This window comes from Antechinus flavipes, chromosome 2, assembly GCF_016432865.1.
Source record: "Antechinus flavipes isolate AdamAnt ecotype Samford, QLD, Australia chromosome 2, AdamAnt_v2, whole genome shotgun sequence".
Lineage (NCBI taxonomy): Eukaryota > Metazoa > Chordata > Mammalia > Dasyuromorphia > Dasyuridae > Antechinus > Antechinus flavipes.
The window spans coordinates 514,662,846-514,678,412 of NC_067399.1; the positions used below are offsets into that span (position 1 = coordinate 514,662,846).

The 15,567-nt window shown below is 47.3% G+C and overlaps 2 protein-coding genes across 5 annotated transcripts; one reads left to right on the forward strand and one right to left on the reverse strand.

Annotated features, from left to right (window-relative positions):
- Positions 1 to 2,081: 2,081 nt before the first annotated feature.
- On the forward strand, positions 2,082 to 6,113 carry THTPA (thiamine triphosphatase). The gene is made up of 3 exons (XM_051980500.1): positions 2,082 to 2,359; positions 3,076 to 3,670; positions 5,957 to 6,113. The coding sequence occupies exons 2-3, from the start codon at positions 3,124 to 3,126 to the stop codon at positions 6,094 to 6,096; spliced, it is 687 nt and encodes a 228-aa protein (XP_051836460.1). The 5' UTR covers positions 2,082 to 2,359; positions 3,076 to 3,123; the 3' UTR covers positions 6,097 to 6,113.
- AP1G2 (adaptor related protein complex 1 subunit gamma 2) lies at positions 4,431 to 15,542 on the reverse strand. Of its 4 annotated transcripts, XR_007951007.1 has the most exons (23): positions 14,801 to 15,142; positions 14,441 to 14,664; positions 13,124 to 13,248; positions 12,820 to 12,961; positions 12,583 to 12,679; positions 12,243 to 12,319; positions 12,026 to 12,121; positions 11,581 to 11,661; positions 11,408 to 11,506; positions 11,195 to 11,250; positions 10,863 to 10,976; positions 10,558 to 10,698; positions 10,398 to 10,452; positions 10,169 to 10,291; positions 9,229 to 9,318; positions 9,003 to 9,130; positions 8,522 to 8,626; positions 8,061 to 8,184; positions 7,840 to 7,975; positions 7,502 to 7,665; positions 7,234 to 7,332; positions 6,285 to 7,138; positions 4,431 to 4,830 (listed from the first exon to the last, which is right to left on the reverse strand). XR_007951007.1 is itself a non-coding variant. In XM_051980498.1 (22 exons), exons 2-22 carry the CDS (start codon positions 14,642 to 14,644, stop codon positions 7,037 to 7,039), a joined length of 2,358 nt encoding a protein of 785 aa, XP_051836458.1. In that variant the 5' UTR covers position 14,645; positions 15,149 to 15,542; the 3' UTR covers positions 6,123 to 7,036. The 4 variants fall into 4 exon arrangements, 3 of the variants coding, with proteins under 3 accessions (XP_051836458.1, XP_051836455.1, XP_051836456.1); XM_051980498.1 differs by lacking the exons at positions 4,431 to 4,830; positions 14,801 to 15,142 and adding an exon at positions 15,149 to 15,542 and having other exon boundaries at positions 6,123 to 7,138; positions 14,441 to 14,645; XM_051980495.1 differs by lacking the exon at positions 4,431 to 4,830 and having other exon boundaries at positions 6,123 to 7,138.
- Between the last annotated feature and the right edge of the window lie 25 nt (positions 15,543 to 15,567).

Consider the following 15,567-nt stretch of genomic DNA (forward strand, 5'->3'; position numbering starts at 1 on the left):
TACCCAGGCGCCTGGGGTTGCCCCACTGAGCAGGTGCAGCCGTCCTCTTGCCGCGGCATGATGGGAGATGTAGTCCGAATCTCCCCCACCCCTGAGTAGGGACGTCACTGTAGTACCCGGCGCTGGGGGCTGGCGGTGGAAACATCTGCAAATTGCGGGGAGGGCTTCCTTATGGTTCTGCTTTTGCTGCTCTGCCCACCCTCCCCAGCTCTGTACCCTATTACCTTGCGATTAGTCTCCCCCATATCCAGAGGCCAGTCCCAAATCAAGTATCAGGGGCGCAGATTCCTTACTGTCTCTGTTCCTCTTCTCTTGCCTACAGAAACCATAAATATCTTATCAGCTTCTGCTTTCTTTTATGTCCCCAGAGCTGCTTGGGGCCTGTCTCTCCCTTCCCCCTTTTCTCCTTCCTGCAGTTTTATAACTGGCTAGAATTATTGGTGAATATTGGTGAAATTATACAGCATTTTACTTGGTGCCCTCACAATATCAAGAGAAAGCAAGGTTTCCCATGGTGAATTTCTGGGAAGATGTGAATCAGGACCATCCAAGATGGTCAGGCATGGATGGGATGGGTCAATGAATGCATTATTGGAGGTGAACTCCCATGAGCTCGTTTTTTCACCAGTCTTGAAAAATGGGTATTAGTCCCATTTGACAGAAAGGGACTTTAATTCAGAGGTTGAGTGATTTGCTCCCAAAATATATAGATGACAGTACTCATGAAACAACCACTTTTCTTAACCATTGCCTTCTTTTTTTAGAGTACAAACATCTAAATGACCCTTGTCTTGTGCTCCTCTCCAGGCATCTGAGCACTGATAGCTAAGAATCGATTTCTTATATCTTACCATCAGCACATATCTCCCAAATCGAATTGTCTATATGGATTCCTAGGTCCTCTGTTTACTCTCAATACAAAACATAAAAGTTCATAATCATAACTACATGGGGTGATATTCAAACAGGGAAAATAAATCCTCTTCACAAAAGCAACTGAAGAGGAAGCGGATCTAAGAACAGAGGAGTTTGGGCTGAGGTCTGAGAGTCAGAATATTTTGTTTTTCCCTTGATGCTTGAGAACCACTATGGCTGGCAAGGAAGGTACAACTAAAAACGGGCTGGAGAAGGTAGAGAGGTGTTCCTGCTCAAGCATCACCTTTGCAACCCAGTCTTTTCAGTATCCTTTGCTGGCCATCTGTGCTGATATGGATATGGAACAAGAAAAAGACTGGCTCCTCTCAATCCCAGACATTTCCCACCTTTCAGACCCTTTGGAAGCCCATTTTCCTGAAGCTAGAAAATACAGGTAGGCTGAAAAAAGCACATCTCCTCAATAAGGTGCTTGGCGTCCCAGTGGGTTGGAAATATTAAAGCTTAAAACTGCACTAAGACTTTTGGAACATCCCCTACAATTAAGTCATGCTGCCCATTATTTTAACCAGACTATACCATCTGACTCTAACCTGGCATTTCCTCTAATCTCTGCTAAAATCACGTCAAACCATATTTATAGGAATCAAACGACCCGAATTGGAGTCACTCTACTGCATGGTGCCTGTATAACTTAGGGTGACTCACTTAACTTGGGCCTCAGTTTCCTCATTGGTAAAATGGATAATAACACAAGTTCACAGGTGGTACAAGGATCAAATGATTACATATGTAAAACACTTTTCACACCCTTAAAGCACCATAGAACTGTAAGCTATTATTATTATAATTGTTATGCTTTTATTTCAAACTCACTTGCAATCAAATCTGAGGATGGGGAAAGGTCAATCTTTTATTCTACAAACCGGTCCTGCCCAGAGCAGTGCCTGGGAGGATTTAGGAGTTGGGAGGGGAAGTCCCATCTTTTTTAGCCGCAGAGTCTATGGGTTGTCTGAGGAGTCCTGAGACCTTCCCTCTCCTCTTTCCCTAACACCCCACTCTCCAACCCATCTCCTTTTTCCCACCATCAGCCGCCCAGCCCAGTATTAAATCGGAACCCTAATGGTCCTAATTGCACTTTTCCCGTCACCATGGCGACCGAGAGGCGGGATAGTGTAGGCGAGGTGGGGGGGAAGGGGCAGAGGGGCAGAGGGAGCGTCTCTGCCGAACTACATCTCCCACAATGCTCCTGGCTCAACTGCTCCTCGGCTCCGCCTGAGGCCCAGTGACCCCAGCCCGCCCCGGGACCCGAGCTGGGACTAGGGGTGGAGCGTGGGGACCTTGGTCTCGCTCCTTTGGCCCACAGCAGGGGACTCGGCCCCCTTCACAAGCCCGCAGGCCTATCAGATCCGGCCTGCAGTCTACACCATCCCAGCCAGGAAATAATATGGCCGCTGGATCTGGGTCCAGGGCCGGAGGCGCGAGGGTGAGGCCGGGGCTCGAGGCCCGGGAGGCCAGAGGGTGGGGTGGTGTTTGGCTCCCGTCATGCTTCGCGAGGAAGTTCTGTCCTGCCTCCTCGGGGCCTGCGGGGCGGGTAGAGCCCGGGGGAGGTGGCGGGGGCGGGGGAGAGGGGTGGCGCGAGAAAGAGGGGGAGACTTGGGGAGTGACTTCAATAAATCTGTTCCTCTGGGCGAGTCCATGGAGAGGGGTGGGATTGGTGCTAGGCGAGTTACTCCCATCCCCGTCGAGTTTGGTTTTCTCATCTGTAAAATGGGGTAGTTAGAACACAGAATTGTGAGAAATATGTTTTTTGGTTCTTTAGAGCACTATATAAATGTGAATTATCACCTGGTAGAAAGGATTTAATTTAGACTTATGAAGCACCTATTAACCTACTGTGTCCTCGAAACTGTGCTGGTCACAGATACAAAATCCTCATCAAGAGAAATAACTTTACTTTAGCTTGGGGAATAATAGTTTCTATAAATGTGGAAAACGTTTCAAAAACTGAGCCTCACTTAAGTTGAGTTGGCAAGAGGGGATGGTTGGTGAGTGCCTAATTAAGAAGCTATTTTTGTTGGCGTAGATATCCCCGCGGTTACAAAGTGGGGATCAAAATCCGGATATGAAACCTGTCTTCCTGCCTCAGTTGGACACTCCTTGAACCATGCTGTGCCGCCTTTTTATCTCTCTCCCTAACAGATAGTAGAAGCTAAATCAGTGTTTGTTGATTGACTGGCTAGAGGCAGCATGACACATCCCTGGATTGAGGTGGAACAAAAATTTGTCCCAAGACCAGGAATCGAGGATCGGTTGAAGGAACTGGGTGGCACTCAGGAGAGCCAGATTTCTTTCCGAGATAGCTACTATGACACTCCAGAGCTTACTCTTATGAAGGCCGACCACTGGCTTCGGCATCGGGAAGGGAGTGGATGGGAACTCAAGTGCCCTGGAGCAGGAGGCAACACCGGCTCGCATACCAAGTACATGGAGCTCACAGCAGAGGCTGCCATAGCAGCCCACTTGTGTGAGAGGTTGGGGACTGCAGGGCTGGGCATTGAGAGTGTATCAGAGATGCTGGGGCGGCTGGAGCTGCAGGAAGTAGCCAGTTTTGTCACAGAGAGGAGTGTCTGGAAACTGGCGCTCTCTGGAGCAGGTGATGAAGAAGAGCCACTTACAGTGGACCTGGACACGGCAGACTTTGGCTATGCAGTGGGCGAAGTAGAGGCTCTAGTTCGAGAAGAGGCTGAGGTGCCAAAAGCCCTGGAGAAGATCCACAGTCTCAGCTCCTTGCTTGGTGAGGGGACACTCAACTTTGTTTCTCCTTTCCCTGTCACCAGGGTTGGACTGACTTATTAGCAAGAAGGTGTTCTAGTACTTCTTCTGTAACAGGGTAAAATTAGTATCCAAATTCCTGTTTTATCTAGGTGAGGCAGTTGGGGTTAAGTGACATGCCCAGGGTCACACAGCTTGTGAGTGTTAAATATCTGAGGCTGGATTAGAACTCTGGTCCTCCTGACTTCAGAGGTGGTGCTCTGTCTCCACTATACCATCTAGTTGTCCATTCCTGATGTCTAAAATAGGGTTATCTAATTCTTCCCTTTCCATTTATTAGCAGCTCTGGCAGGATCTGTATTTCATCTCATTTCTTGGAATTTTCAGTTTTCCTGAGTCTCACATTCTATACATGTCATTTGTATGTGTCCCTTTCTGATTGTATCCAGCCCTCTATTCTGCCCCTCTTTGACTCCCTCTTAAGTTTCCCAAATTTATTACTATCTGTTCCTCAATCCTACTTCTCCACTTCTAAATTTATGACCATCATTACTATTTATCCATTTGCTGCCTCCATTCCCAGATGCTTGTTTTTTACTCACCATTAGTTTCTTTGTCATTTCTCAAATTACATTTTTGTCAATATTGTCATTATTTCCTAAATTATATAGAATCTTGGTATTCCATGTAACATGAGTTAGTATTTTCTTGATATGTCCATAATAGTAATATTTACCCTTAAACAAATGTATATCAAATGCTTATATGACAATTTCTGGGTTTGAAAATTGGCTTATTTTGTTCTACACTTTAACCCACTTCTTCCTTTATTCTTGGGGATAGTCTAGCCCTATAAGTGCCATTTATAGGTTCAGTCAACATATTTTAAGGCCTAGAGTTCTGTGGCCAAATTACTTTAAGAATGTGGATCTAGGCCATCTCCTTTACTTTAGACAAGAAAACAAGGCTCATATGAATAAAGAGACAGAAAATGGCCAGGCCAATGTGTTTTTTCACTCAAGTATAGTTTAGCAGAAATAGCCTCAGCTTAGAAAGTAGACCTGGGTCCCTTAAGGAAAGAGGTGATGTGGTGGGAAGAACATTCCAAAGGTAGAATTCCAGTTTTACTTCCTGTGACATCTTGGTCATATCACTTCTTCTTTCTGGGCTTGTTACTTTTATCTGTAAAATGAAGGAAGTTTGGACCAGGTAATCTCTCACATCTCTACAGCTCTGTGGATAAATTTCAAATCCAAAAATTATGTGGTCAAACTAGTTTGGGAAATGCTGGGCAGTATTATCATTTGTTTTGTCTTTATACCTGAAAAGAAGATCTGGACATGTTATATTTGTGATAAAGATTTAGGGTACCTCTTCATCCCCCTTGGAAAGAGGATTGATAAAAAGGCATTAAAAGCCTCTATTATGTCAGAATACCTTTTGCCGAAGATCTCTCCTTTACTTTCTTATTTAACTTATGCTGTGTTTTTCTACACAAAGATTTCTGTTCATCTCTAGGGGGTAACAAACTATATATAGCCTATTGTGTCCTATACTACTCTAGAGAGGATACTCAGTAGTCCATTCCATTCATTCATTTAAACAGATATGAGCCATATGTGCAACTATGGGGGATACAAAGAAACACATATAGCCTCTGTTTTCAGTTTGTGTCTAATAGTACTAGAAGTCTCCCTTGCTTTATGTAGTATAAGCTGTTCCAGGCCAGTGTGGAATTATGAATAACCCTGCCTATAGCTATAGCTCTACCTTTCTAGTGGGTTATCCTTCTTCATTCTTGGGTTTACATCTGTGTGTATTTGTGGCCCTGCTTCATTACCAAACCAATGAGCTCTGGCCTTCTCTAGAAGGGCTTTAATCTTTATCAGGGGACAGAAGCAATAACTGAAATGAGTCAGTTGCTATAAGGCCTTTTCCATCACCCATTGGATAAGCAGAAAGATTATATTTATTATTTACCTTCACATATTTTTGTCTGTCTCTGGCAATTGGGGCAAGAACTGTAGTCCAGAATAGTCTGTCTTGACCTGCCTTCTAAGGTGAGGGAGGGGGAAGCCCCAGAAGTTGAGAGGGACTATTTTATGTATGTCACGAAACACTTATAAGGCAAGGGAAGTAGAAGTGTGAGGTTAGAGCTCAGGAGCTTATGCTAGCTAGAAAATAGCTTCAGGGCTTGCTGTGTGGCTTAGGAAATGGAACAGGGTGAGAATTGTTTGATTTCTCATGCTTTCTTATAGGAAAAGTAAAGAGGACCTTGCTTAATCTTTTTCCACCCTTTTGCTTATAGGTGTGTCACAACAGGAACAAACACCTGGCAAACTGATTGTATACCTGAAGCGCTTTAGGCCTCAGGACTACCAGCGCCTACTAGAAGTGGCCACAGAGAAAAATGATGAACAACAAGGGTCTGCAGCCATAGAGAATTAAACAGCTACGACATGGGATGAGTAGGTGTCATTTGTTTGGGGGCTGGAGAGTGGGGAAAGAATGCTAGGGTTAGTGAGACCCATCCTTCAATTCCCCACCCTTCCTCTTGTTCTCTCCTTCTCAATCCTTCTGCCATCTCTACTTCCTTTGCTTTCTCTCACCTACCCCACTGCCTCCTCCCTGCTCACCTCCTTTCCTTCATCCGTCAGATGCAATCTGTGGGCTGCCCCTCTCCCCCAGCTGCTAAGCAGCCTCCATTGATTTCCGCTCGTGTTTATAGGATTTCCACTTAGCCGTGATCAGTAGTTAAGCACAGGAAAATCCCTCGCCGGCCCCCCCTTGGTCGATGCCATTGATTCTGCCAGCGGCTCCTAACCGCCTTACAGCTGAGTTAGAGATGAGGGCAAGCAGTAGGGATTTCCCTGGCTGGGGTAGAGGGGAGTGTTGATGAAGGGAAAAGAGGTAGGAGGATCTGCCAGAAAAACCAATATTCTGATTTCACCGATAGTTGTGTCCTCCTTTGACCCATGATGGTAAATTGGGTCTTGTGTGAGTTTTGAGGTAAATTTCTGTCTTGTAGTTTGGGACAAAGAAAGATTTCTGTTTTTGGACTGTTCCCAAGGCTCAGGGGTAGAAACTTTGTTCTTGTGAGGTTCCATTCCTTGCTGTCTGTTGTTTTCGAGGGCATTGTCCCCAGAACAGACCTAGACATGGCTTTTTTCTCCCAAGTTTATTGTAATCCTTCATGGCCAAGGGGGGAGATCTGAGCCCCCATAACCCAATCTGTCTCTGCAATAGGGAATCATGGAAGCAGATTGCCACCTACTGGTAGCCCTAGGGAAGAGTGACTTCAAGCCCCACCTGCTCCTAGGTGGTCTAGGGCCTTTCTGGAGAGGCTGGGACTTCTTCCTGCTCAGGCTAAGGAAGCATATCTGTCTCATCATTGCCACGTGTCTGGGGGGAAGTCCTTCACCTCAAAGATCTCTTGTACTGACTGTCCAAAGTGGTTGTATGTGAGTTTCAGTCTCATCCGCAAAGGGGCCTAGGAAGGAGAAAACAAAGGGACAGTAATTGACTCTTTTTTGCTCCTCCAATTCTCCATGGCTTCCTTTAACCATAAGGGTTCCTGGTTCTCACCTTGTTAGGATTGAGGACTCTGAGGACCTGTGTGATGGGAGGGCCTCCCTGAGCTGGAACTGTGTCTCCACTGGGTATCTGCAGCTGCAGTTGGAAACTCTGGCCAAGGGATTGGGAGGAAAGCAAAGTAAGGCAGACTTTTCAATTTTAGCAGGCCCCTGTTCATGCAATTGTACCTATCTCCCCATGTACCACTTTTCACCCAGGTCTACACCTTTCCCTTTTCCATTAAGCTCTTAATTCTACTAAAACCTTGTCTAGTATTAACCTTAGGCACGGCGGCCTGACACACAAAATGGGTGACATCACTCTTGGAGGTGTTGATGGCAGTTGCAGTAATCAGAAGCAGGGCAGGTATCTCAGGAGGACGAACAAAAGACAGATTTATCTGTAGTCCTTCTCGGTCAAACACCTTTAGACTTGGGATGAGTGCTAAAGTAGGGTTATAGAGAAGAGCTCAGCTTTAGGAGTCTGGAATGGTCATGCAAAGTAGAGAAATAGAAGAGAATGAGGGAGAGAAAATTCTGGAAGCTCCAGATAAACTCTGTTATACAGCTGTGTGGGACCACATACCTCTATAGCACTTCCCTTGTGCCAATAACTTACCTAAGGAAGGAGTAGTGGAAGGAAGATCCAGCAGGTGTAATAAGGAGTCTCCTGGCATTAGATCCAAAGCAGGAGGTGGCTGGGCATCCCCACTGGCACCATCTAGGAGATCCAAGAGGTCTAAAAGGTTTGCAGTCTGGGGAGACCAAAGAAAAGGATCAGTATGAGGTGGGGGAAGTAGAATTACATTCTCCTGGCTCTAGTACTTCTGATCTCCTCACCGGGGTCTTAGTGGGAGATTGGCTCTCTCTGTTTGGGTTCCAAGGCTCTTCTTTGCCTTCTCCTGCCTCATCATCTTGGGGTCCACCATGTTCCACAAGAGGCATCTTCTCCAAGATCGCTGGTCTGAAGGGAACACAACCCAAGCATTCTGGCTCCCAGGTCTGTCCCTGACTAACACCTTTCTTTTGGACTAATGGTCATAATGGGGACCAGTTGAGAGAAAAGCTAGCTCAGTGAAAAACAGTCATGGCTGTGAGAAAAACAATGAGAGCTTGTTTTACAGTGGGTATGTCAGTGTTGTCTTTGCATTCAAAGAACTGTTGTCTGGAAGGGCCAAGAACTGTCACTCAAAATTTGTGGGGGGAGGACAATGAAAGCATTGGGAAGGACTTTCTGGGTGCATCGCTAAAAGAATGCTGGGGAGCATGGCAGGGGGAGCTCTGGGGACAGATTGGTGTACCTCATATGGTCATACTTCCGGAACAAAGCATTGTATTCCACAGCCCTCTGTTGTAACTCTATATCCAAGCAACTTCCATAGATGGATACTATTTGTCGGATGCGGCTGGAGCATATGATGGGCCATGTGGAGAAGAGAGAAGGTAGTAGTGGCTAGAAGTCTAATCATCATCCACCCATCAGCCCCAGAAGTGAGAGGGGAGAGGAAAAGACTGTCTTAGGGAGTCTTAGAATTCTATGCCAATTGGGGCAGCTAGGTGGGGCAGTGATTAGAGCACCAGTACTGAAGTCAGGAGGATGAGAGTTCAAATCTGGCCTCTGATACTTAACACTTCCTAGCTGTGTGACCCTGGGCAAGTCATTTAACCCCAACTGCCTTAGGGAGAAAAAAAATTCTATGCCAATCAACTTCAGGAAAGGAGGCAGGAAGAAAGGCAGAGCCTAATAGAACCCCAGAAGAATGCTAGAGGCGCCTTTCTCACTTGTTGTCTCCTTGGAGCCTGGTGCTGAGCTTCATAAGGGCAGTGAGGGCATAACCACGGGTAGCTGGCAAGGATAAGTGGGACTGCAATACCTTCTCTAGCAGTGTTAGCACTTCTTCTTCCTGAACCTAAAAGAGAAGAGAAGAGGCAGCTGAAGGTATGACTCCAGTTTTTTAGTTCAGTGGGCAACTTCTCCCTTCCATTAACTGTCTTTGTTTAGCCTCACCTGCAGGGGTTCAATCTCCTCACAGCTTCCAGACAGCAGAAGATCCCCATATTCCCCAATGCACCAGGCAGCTACTTGTACCAGTGGTTGCTGCGTGAAGAGAGGATAAAACCAAGTCACTACATGGGCTCCTCTCTCTCCTGGCCCAAAGCCCCGGGTCCCATGTTTGGGGGAGCCGGGAAAGTGAAAGAAGGGCTTTAGAGCAAATGGTAATTAGGGGCTTTAGGACTGGCACATTGGAGTGGCAGCCTTTTCCCCTGAACTCCCAGTGGCCTCTAGTGGTCAAGAGGGAGAGCTGCAATATTTAAATAACTAGAGAGCCTTGGGACATAAGGAAGGTAGGGGCCTGTCTGCTTGCAAAGGTAAATGCAGCTTTTTATTTTGAGGAAAAAAGTCAATGACTCAGCCATTCTACTGAGATGGACCAGGATGAAGTTGATGGAGGGGGTTAGCAGAAGTGTGATGGAAAGGGCAGTGGATTGGAATCAAAAGACTTGAGTTCAAATCATGAGCCTGGGGAAAATCACTATCTCTGGTCTTCCCTTTCCTTATCTGCAAAATGAGGACTAAATGATCATTCCTCCCATCAAGTTTTACATTCTGCTATTTGAGGAGAGAAAGATATCTAGGGAGTCAGTTGGGCCTTGCCATCTGCACCCTATCAAACTCTAGGCCTTACGATCTAGCTTGCTGACGCCCCTGCTATATGTGCTATGTTTTCCTATTAGAAGATGAGCCCCTTCAGACCTGGGACTGTCTGGATTTTCTCTTTGTATTTGCAGTGTGTGAAAAACATTTAATAAAGGCTTTTTCATTCATTTCTTTATTCACTCACCTGCTGAGGGTATGAACAGAAAAAAGGGAATACATCTTTAATGAATGGACCAAGGAAGTGACTGGATAGTCTTAGGGAAAGGGGTAGAATGAGAAAAGGGGTTACCTGGGAAATGTCTGCAGCTAGGGCATTGTACAGCTGACAAACAGAGTAAGCGTGAAGTTCCTCTGCCCCTCCAATCAATTGAGTTAAGTTGGCCACTGCATCATCTCGCACATGGGCACCTGCCTGCAGAGGAAGACAACTCAGTGAATTAGCCTAATATCTAACTTTTTCCTTCAGGATTACCTCCTTTTCCCAACCCTTTACCAGCCCTCCAGCCCACTGTTCTTACACTGGTCAGCACTTGCATTATAGTATCTATATGCCAGCGCTTTGTTGGGGCAAACCTAGGGAGTAAAGAATAGAACAGGGTTATTCTCTACATTTCCTACCCAAGGGGAGGAGTAATGGAGGGACCACTCTGCATCTCCCATAACCTGAGCACTTCTCACCTCTCTGCAGCCAGCAGGATGCCGGATGCACAATCTGCCCGAAGATCCGCAGGGCAGGACTCCAGGAAACCTTGTAGCTCCTGGGTCATGGACCGAATATTAGAACTATTCACAAGAGCCAAGCTCAATTCTAGTGCCCGCCTAGCAAAATAAACAGAGAATACTTAAAACAAACAAATCAAGGTCTCCAAACTCTGGTTTCTGTTACTAATTCCTTATGTCCAGTTCCCTCTTCTAGCCTCATCCTACTCACCCCAGATGAAAGTTCTACTCTGCCTAATCCTCCTTCCTGGAGTGCTACTCACCGACTAAGGGAGGCATCAGGGTCCCTCAGACACTCCACCACAGTGGGCCGATGCCTCTGCACAGCGCTGTGATCTGACTGTACCAGTCGAAGCAGAGAGGTCAAGGCCACATACCTGGTGGATAAGGGAGTAGGAGGGGATAACCATCATCCTTTCCTGGAACTGACTCCAGTCAATCACTTCCATAGACACCCTCCCCAAACCAGTCTCTATGGGAAAGGGGCGGATGGTGAGGGTAGGTATTAATGGGTAGCCTGACTCTGAAGGGAGGCTGAGATGGATAGAGGACCAGGCACCAGTTAGACAGCCTGAGATGATCAGCTGCTTATTACCTGATGTTCTTGTCACTGTTGAGCAGGAAGCGGCCAAGGATGTTGACAGCAAGAACCTGATGTAGAGGGGAATGAGGGAGAGGGTGTTGCTACCACATGGGATTCATGGCATGGGGGAGCTGAAGAGTGCCGGTAGGTGAAGATGAGCACCACTTGGGACCAGAAAAAGGCCAACAGGCATGACAATAATAAAAGGGAAGTCCCACACAGTACCCGCAGGCCAGAGGCAGAACGGATGTCCACAATGGTGAGCACTGTCTCATATAACACTGCATTGCCAGCATTCCGACTTGTGTCTGTGTTGGTGGCCACCTGAATGGGCGAATTTGAAGTCAGCACCATCCTTAACTCAGGTTTCCACCTACCCCATCTCTCACCAAACTTACCTGGGCCAGCATGTCATTCATGGCTTCACTGCTTTCCTCATGGTTTCGGCCTAAAATCCGAAGTAGTCTCAATATCTTAACCTTGGGGTGAAGGAATCAAAATAAAAGGGTATAGAATTTAAAGGATTAAGCAAAAGTTAGCATTGAGGAGAGCACAACGAGATAAATGGTCACTCTCTCCTTCAAGGGTCAGAAGGACCAGGGGAAAACAAAATGGGACTTGTCGCCCCTTTACCTTTAAAATAAACCTAATCTACTTTCAGGATCCTAGAATGGCTTGTCATGAATAGAGGCTGCTGTGAGCCTAACTTCCCTATGTTCCTAATGCCCACAACATGACCAGAACCCCACTCTTTCAGAGAAGTCATTAACAGGTTCTCTTTCTCATCTCCAGATACAATAGGGACAGGGAAGAGAGATTATGATGCCAGGGTCTGGTTCGCACCTGAAGGAAAGGGTCGCTGATCCCAGCCACGCTATGCTCTGCTGAATATCCTGACATCACCAGGGTGCGAAGGATCTGAACCAGCTGGGGTACTACCTGAGGATGAGAAAAGAATTTCATATAGGGGCATGAGAATCCTGCATCTCCCTATTCAAACCCTTTTACTCTCACTACTTTGTACTCTTCTCCCTTGTGAGTCTCCTGACTCGTGACCCACCTGTCGGAAATGTGTGAGAGCAACAGGGCTTCGTTCACATAGTTCTGTAATCAATGTGATTGTTCCCATCAGGATACCTGGTTTCAAGGAGAGAGAGCAAGGGAGGAAATTAAGTCAAATGGAGTTAGAGGAAAGCCTATTTTAAATCCATCTGCTAACTTGTTTTACTTGGGGAATAATGACCCTCACCTTTCACTTCTGTACCCTGGACCATGTCATACAAATTGCTCTATGACCCATACCCAAAATTGAAAAAAGAGACAGAACAGTGTAGGAAGGAAGGGTGGGAGGTTCAGATGATCCTATTAACACTGAGATGAAGGAGGTAGGGAGTTCTTACCATGGTGTCGTTCACGCAGCAGCTGGGTACAGGGAGGGAGAAAGATGTCAGAGAGCTCTGGGACCTTCCGGATCATGTGCACTGCAGCCAACACTGCCTGGGGCGTGGGGGAGGGAAGAAGCCATTATAAGTGCACAGCAATATCAAACCCAGATTTGGGAGCAGAAAGGAATAAAAAGAGCTCCAAGGGAAAATTTCTTGAAGGTAAATACACGAGTTACTTCCATCCCTACTTACCTTCTTTCTGATGTAAGGACTGGGCCTCAACAGCAGCCTTTCTACTTCATTAGCCAGATCTCGGCACATCTCTGCTGAGCCCATGGTGCTTAGGGTACATAGTGCCAACCCCTGCACTGGTTGGGTCCCTTGGCTCAGGTCACTGAAGGGTCACCAAGATTGGGGAATGTCCTAGTTATTGAATTCTTCCCTCCCAGACCAGGAAGCAGGTTTGTTAGATGTTTCCCATCGGGTCCACCTCCCCAGCTAGATTGAGACTCCTCCAGATTCTCCCAATATATTTTGTTTTCCCCAACCCTCTCACTTTTTAATGCTGTTGGTTATGAGCAGGTGGGCATCCTGTCTCTCATCCAGCAGCAGCATTGCCCCCAGGTAGCCCACCCTTTTGTCTGTGAATCGGGGTGATGCAATCAGCTTCAGGCACTCCATCTATAGGGAGGTAGGAGAGGATGCAAACCAGAAGGAAGAGTGAGAAGAACCAAAGATATTGAAACCTCTTTATACCTTCCTTCCTATCATTAAAATTAACCCTCTATGAGTGACTATTCAATGTGGGAGAAGTGGAGTAGTGCCAAAATGGGACAGGAAATGGAAATGTGCCCTTACTTTTAATGTGAGTTTCACTAGCTATGAATCTTACATTCCAGTATCAAGGCCAAGAAAGGCCTTATTCTGGGATGGTTAAGACATATGAAAGACATTTTACTGATGTGTATTTACATCTGTGAAAGGAGGAGGTTCTTGGGATCTACAGAGGAGATATTGTAGGGATCTTATTCACATGCTCAATTTTAGTTCAATTAATGAAATAAAATAGGCAATCCAAGGGATGGGTTTTAGCTGAAATAGCCTATTCCTCTTAAGGGTGTGAGTCTGTGTGAATGGAGGCGGGGAAAAAAAGGGTCCTTGGGGAGATTTGAGCTGAGGGGCTAACCCTGGTGGGCATGACTAGGGCACCTGCTAATGGTGAGGCCGTGAGTAAAAAAGAAATTCCTGGGAAATCTTGGGATTTGGGTAGCAGGAGACAGCTGGTGTTGAGTACTCCAAATTATTGAGAATTTTGGAGGGGGATTTAAATTTTTTCTTTCCACAAATGGCTTTTTTTTTTTTTTAAACCGAAATGGTTGAAAGAGAGCAAGAAATAGGATTCTGAAAGTAAGGTAAGCTGCTTTCATTTTTACTGATGTAGCAGACAGGTCGTTAAATCAATGGTTCCAGTTGTAAATATGTTAAGATGCACAATTGCATATAATTAGTTTAGTAACTACTTTCATGCGAAAAATAAATTGGGGTTGCTGGTCTTAGCCTACTGACATGGATTGACAGTAAGGGAGATGAGGGAACCTGGCTGCAATGGGTACGCTTCTGATGAGGGGAGAGCCTGTGTGTGTAGGGGAATCCTGGAAAATCTTAGGGTCTGGGCAGCAGAGGACAGACTGAGGTTCACCCAGCTTGCAATGGTTATGCTTCTGATGGGGGGGAGGGTGCTGTGTGTGTAGGGGGAGTCCCTGGAGGGATCCCTAGGAAGGATGAGCTTTGTTCTGCACAGCAGGGAGAACCTGGGAGAGTTGGAAGGGGAAGACAGCTCCTGCCTGAGCGCGGCGATGCCCCGGCTGAATACCTGTCCAAAGTGGGCGGGGTAGCCCAGCATGTGGACGTAGAGGAGTTTGGCAAGCTGGCGGTGGCGCTGGGGGGCGTCGCCCTCGCGGAAGGCGGCCCGGATGTGGGCACACTCCTTCTGGATGATCTCCCGCTCCTGGGCCTGAGTCTTGGCCCCGCGGATCTCCTGGATCAACTCCGGCAGCTTCAGGGAAGGCAGCACCATCCTGGCAGGGCGGGGTAGGGCTGCGGGTCCGCAGGCGCTCAACAAGGCGGGCGGGCCTCGAGACAGGGACCTCCTTAGCCCCGCCCGCGCCCCGCCCGCCGGGCTCCCCCGCCGCCCACCACCCACAAGGCCGGAATCCTTCCCACCCCCCTCTACCTGCGGGTTTCTGGCTCCGCCCCTCTTGCAGGCTTTTCTCACCGCGCATGCGCCCTTCCTCTTCTCGCTTTCTTCTGTAGGCCTGCGCATCCCTTGAGCCCCACCCTTCTCCTTATACCCCAATTACGCATGTGCGGAGCCTCGCCCTATTTCCCACCCCGCTCTGCTCCGGCCTTCTGCATCTCAGCTCCAGCCACCTGTTCTTTTCCCCCACTTCCCACACACTTTGTGCTTCGCTGTGCCTGCAGCCCTCCAGTCCTCCCGCCTCCGAGATGCTCGCGATCTCCCACTCCTTACACCAGCGTGCCCACGCGCGTGAGCGCGCGCACAAGAGCCCACCCACCTCACCCTAGCCTTAGTCTCGGAGGCACTCAGCTTCTGTGCGGGTTTCCTGGTCCCAGATCGGTCAGGGGCGGCTCCCTACCTGGGCCTGCCCCTTCCCCGCCCCACCTCAGCCTCTTCCCGGCCCATCCCGGCCTTCAGTTTTCTGTGTGTAGGAGGCACTGAGTTCTAGGTCTGAAGTCTGGATGACCCGAGTTCAGATTCCACCATAGAAAAAACCAAAATCAAAGGCGAACTAGCTGTTTGACCCCAGGCAAGTCACTTAACCGCGACTTGTCTCAGTTTCTTCTTCTGTAAGATGGAGATAATAGCACTTATCTCCCAAGATGGTTGTGAGGATCAAATGAGATAGTATTTGTAAAGCTCTTTGCAAATCTTGACAAGTTATAGAAATTATAAATTTATATAAACAAAAAAGCTTAAAT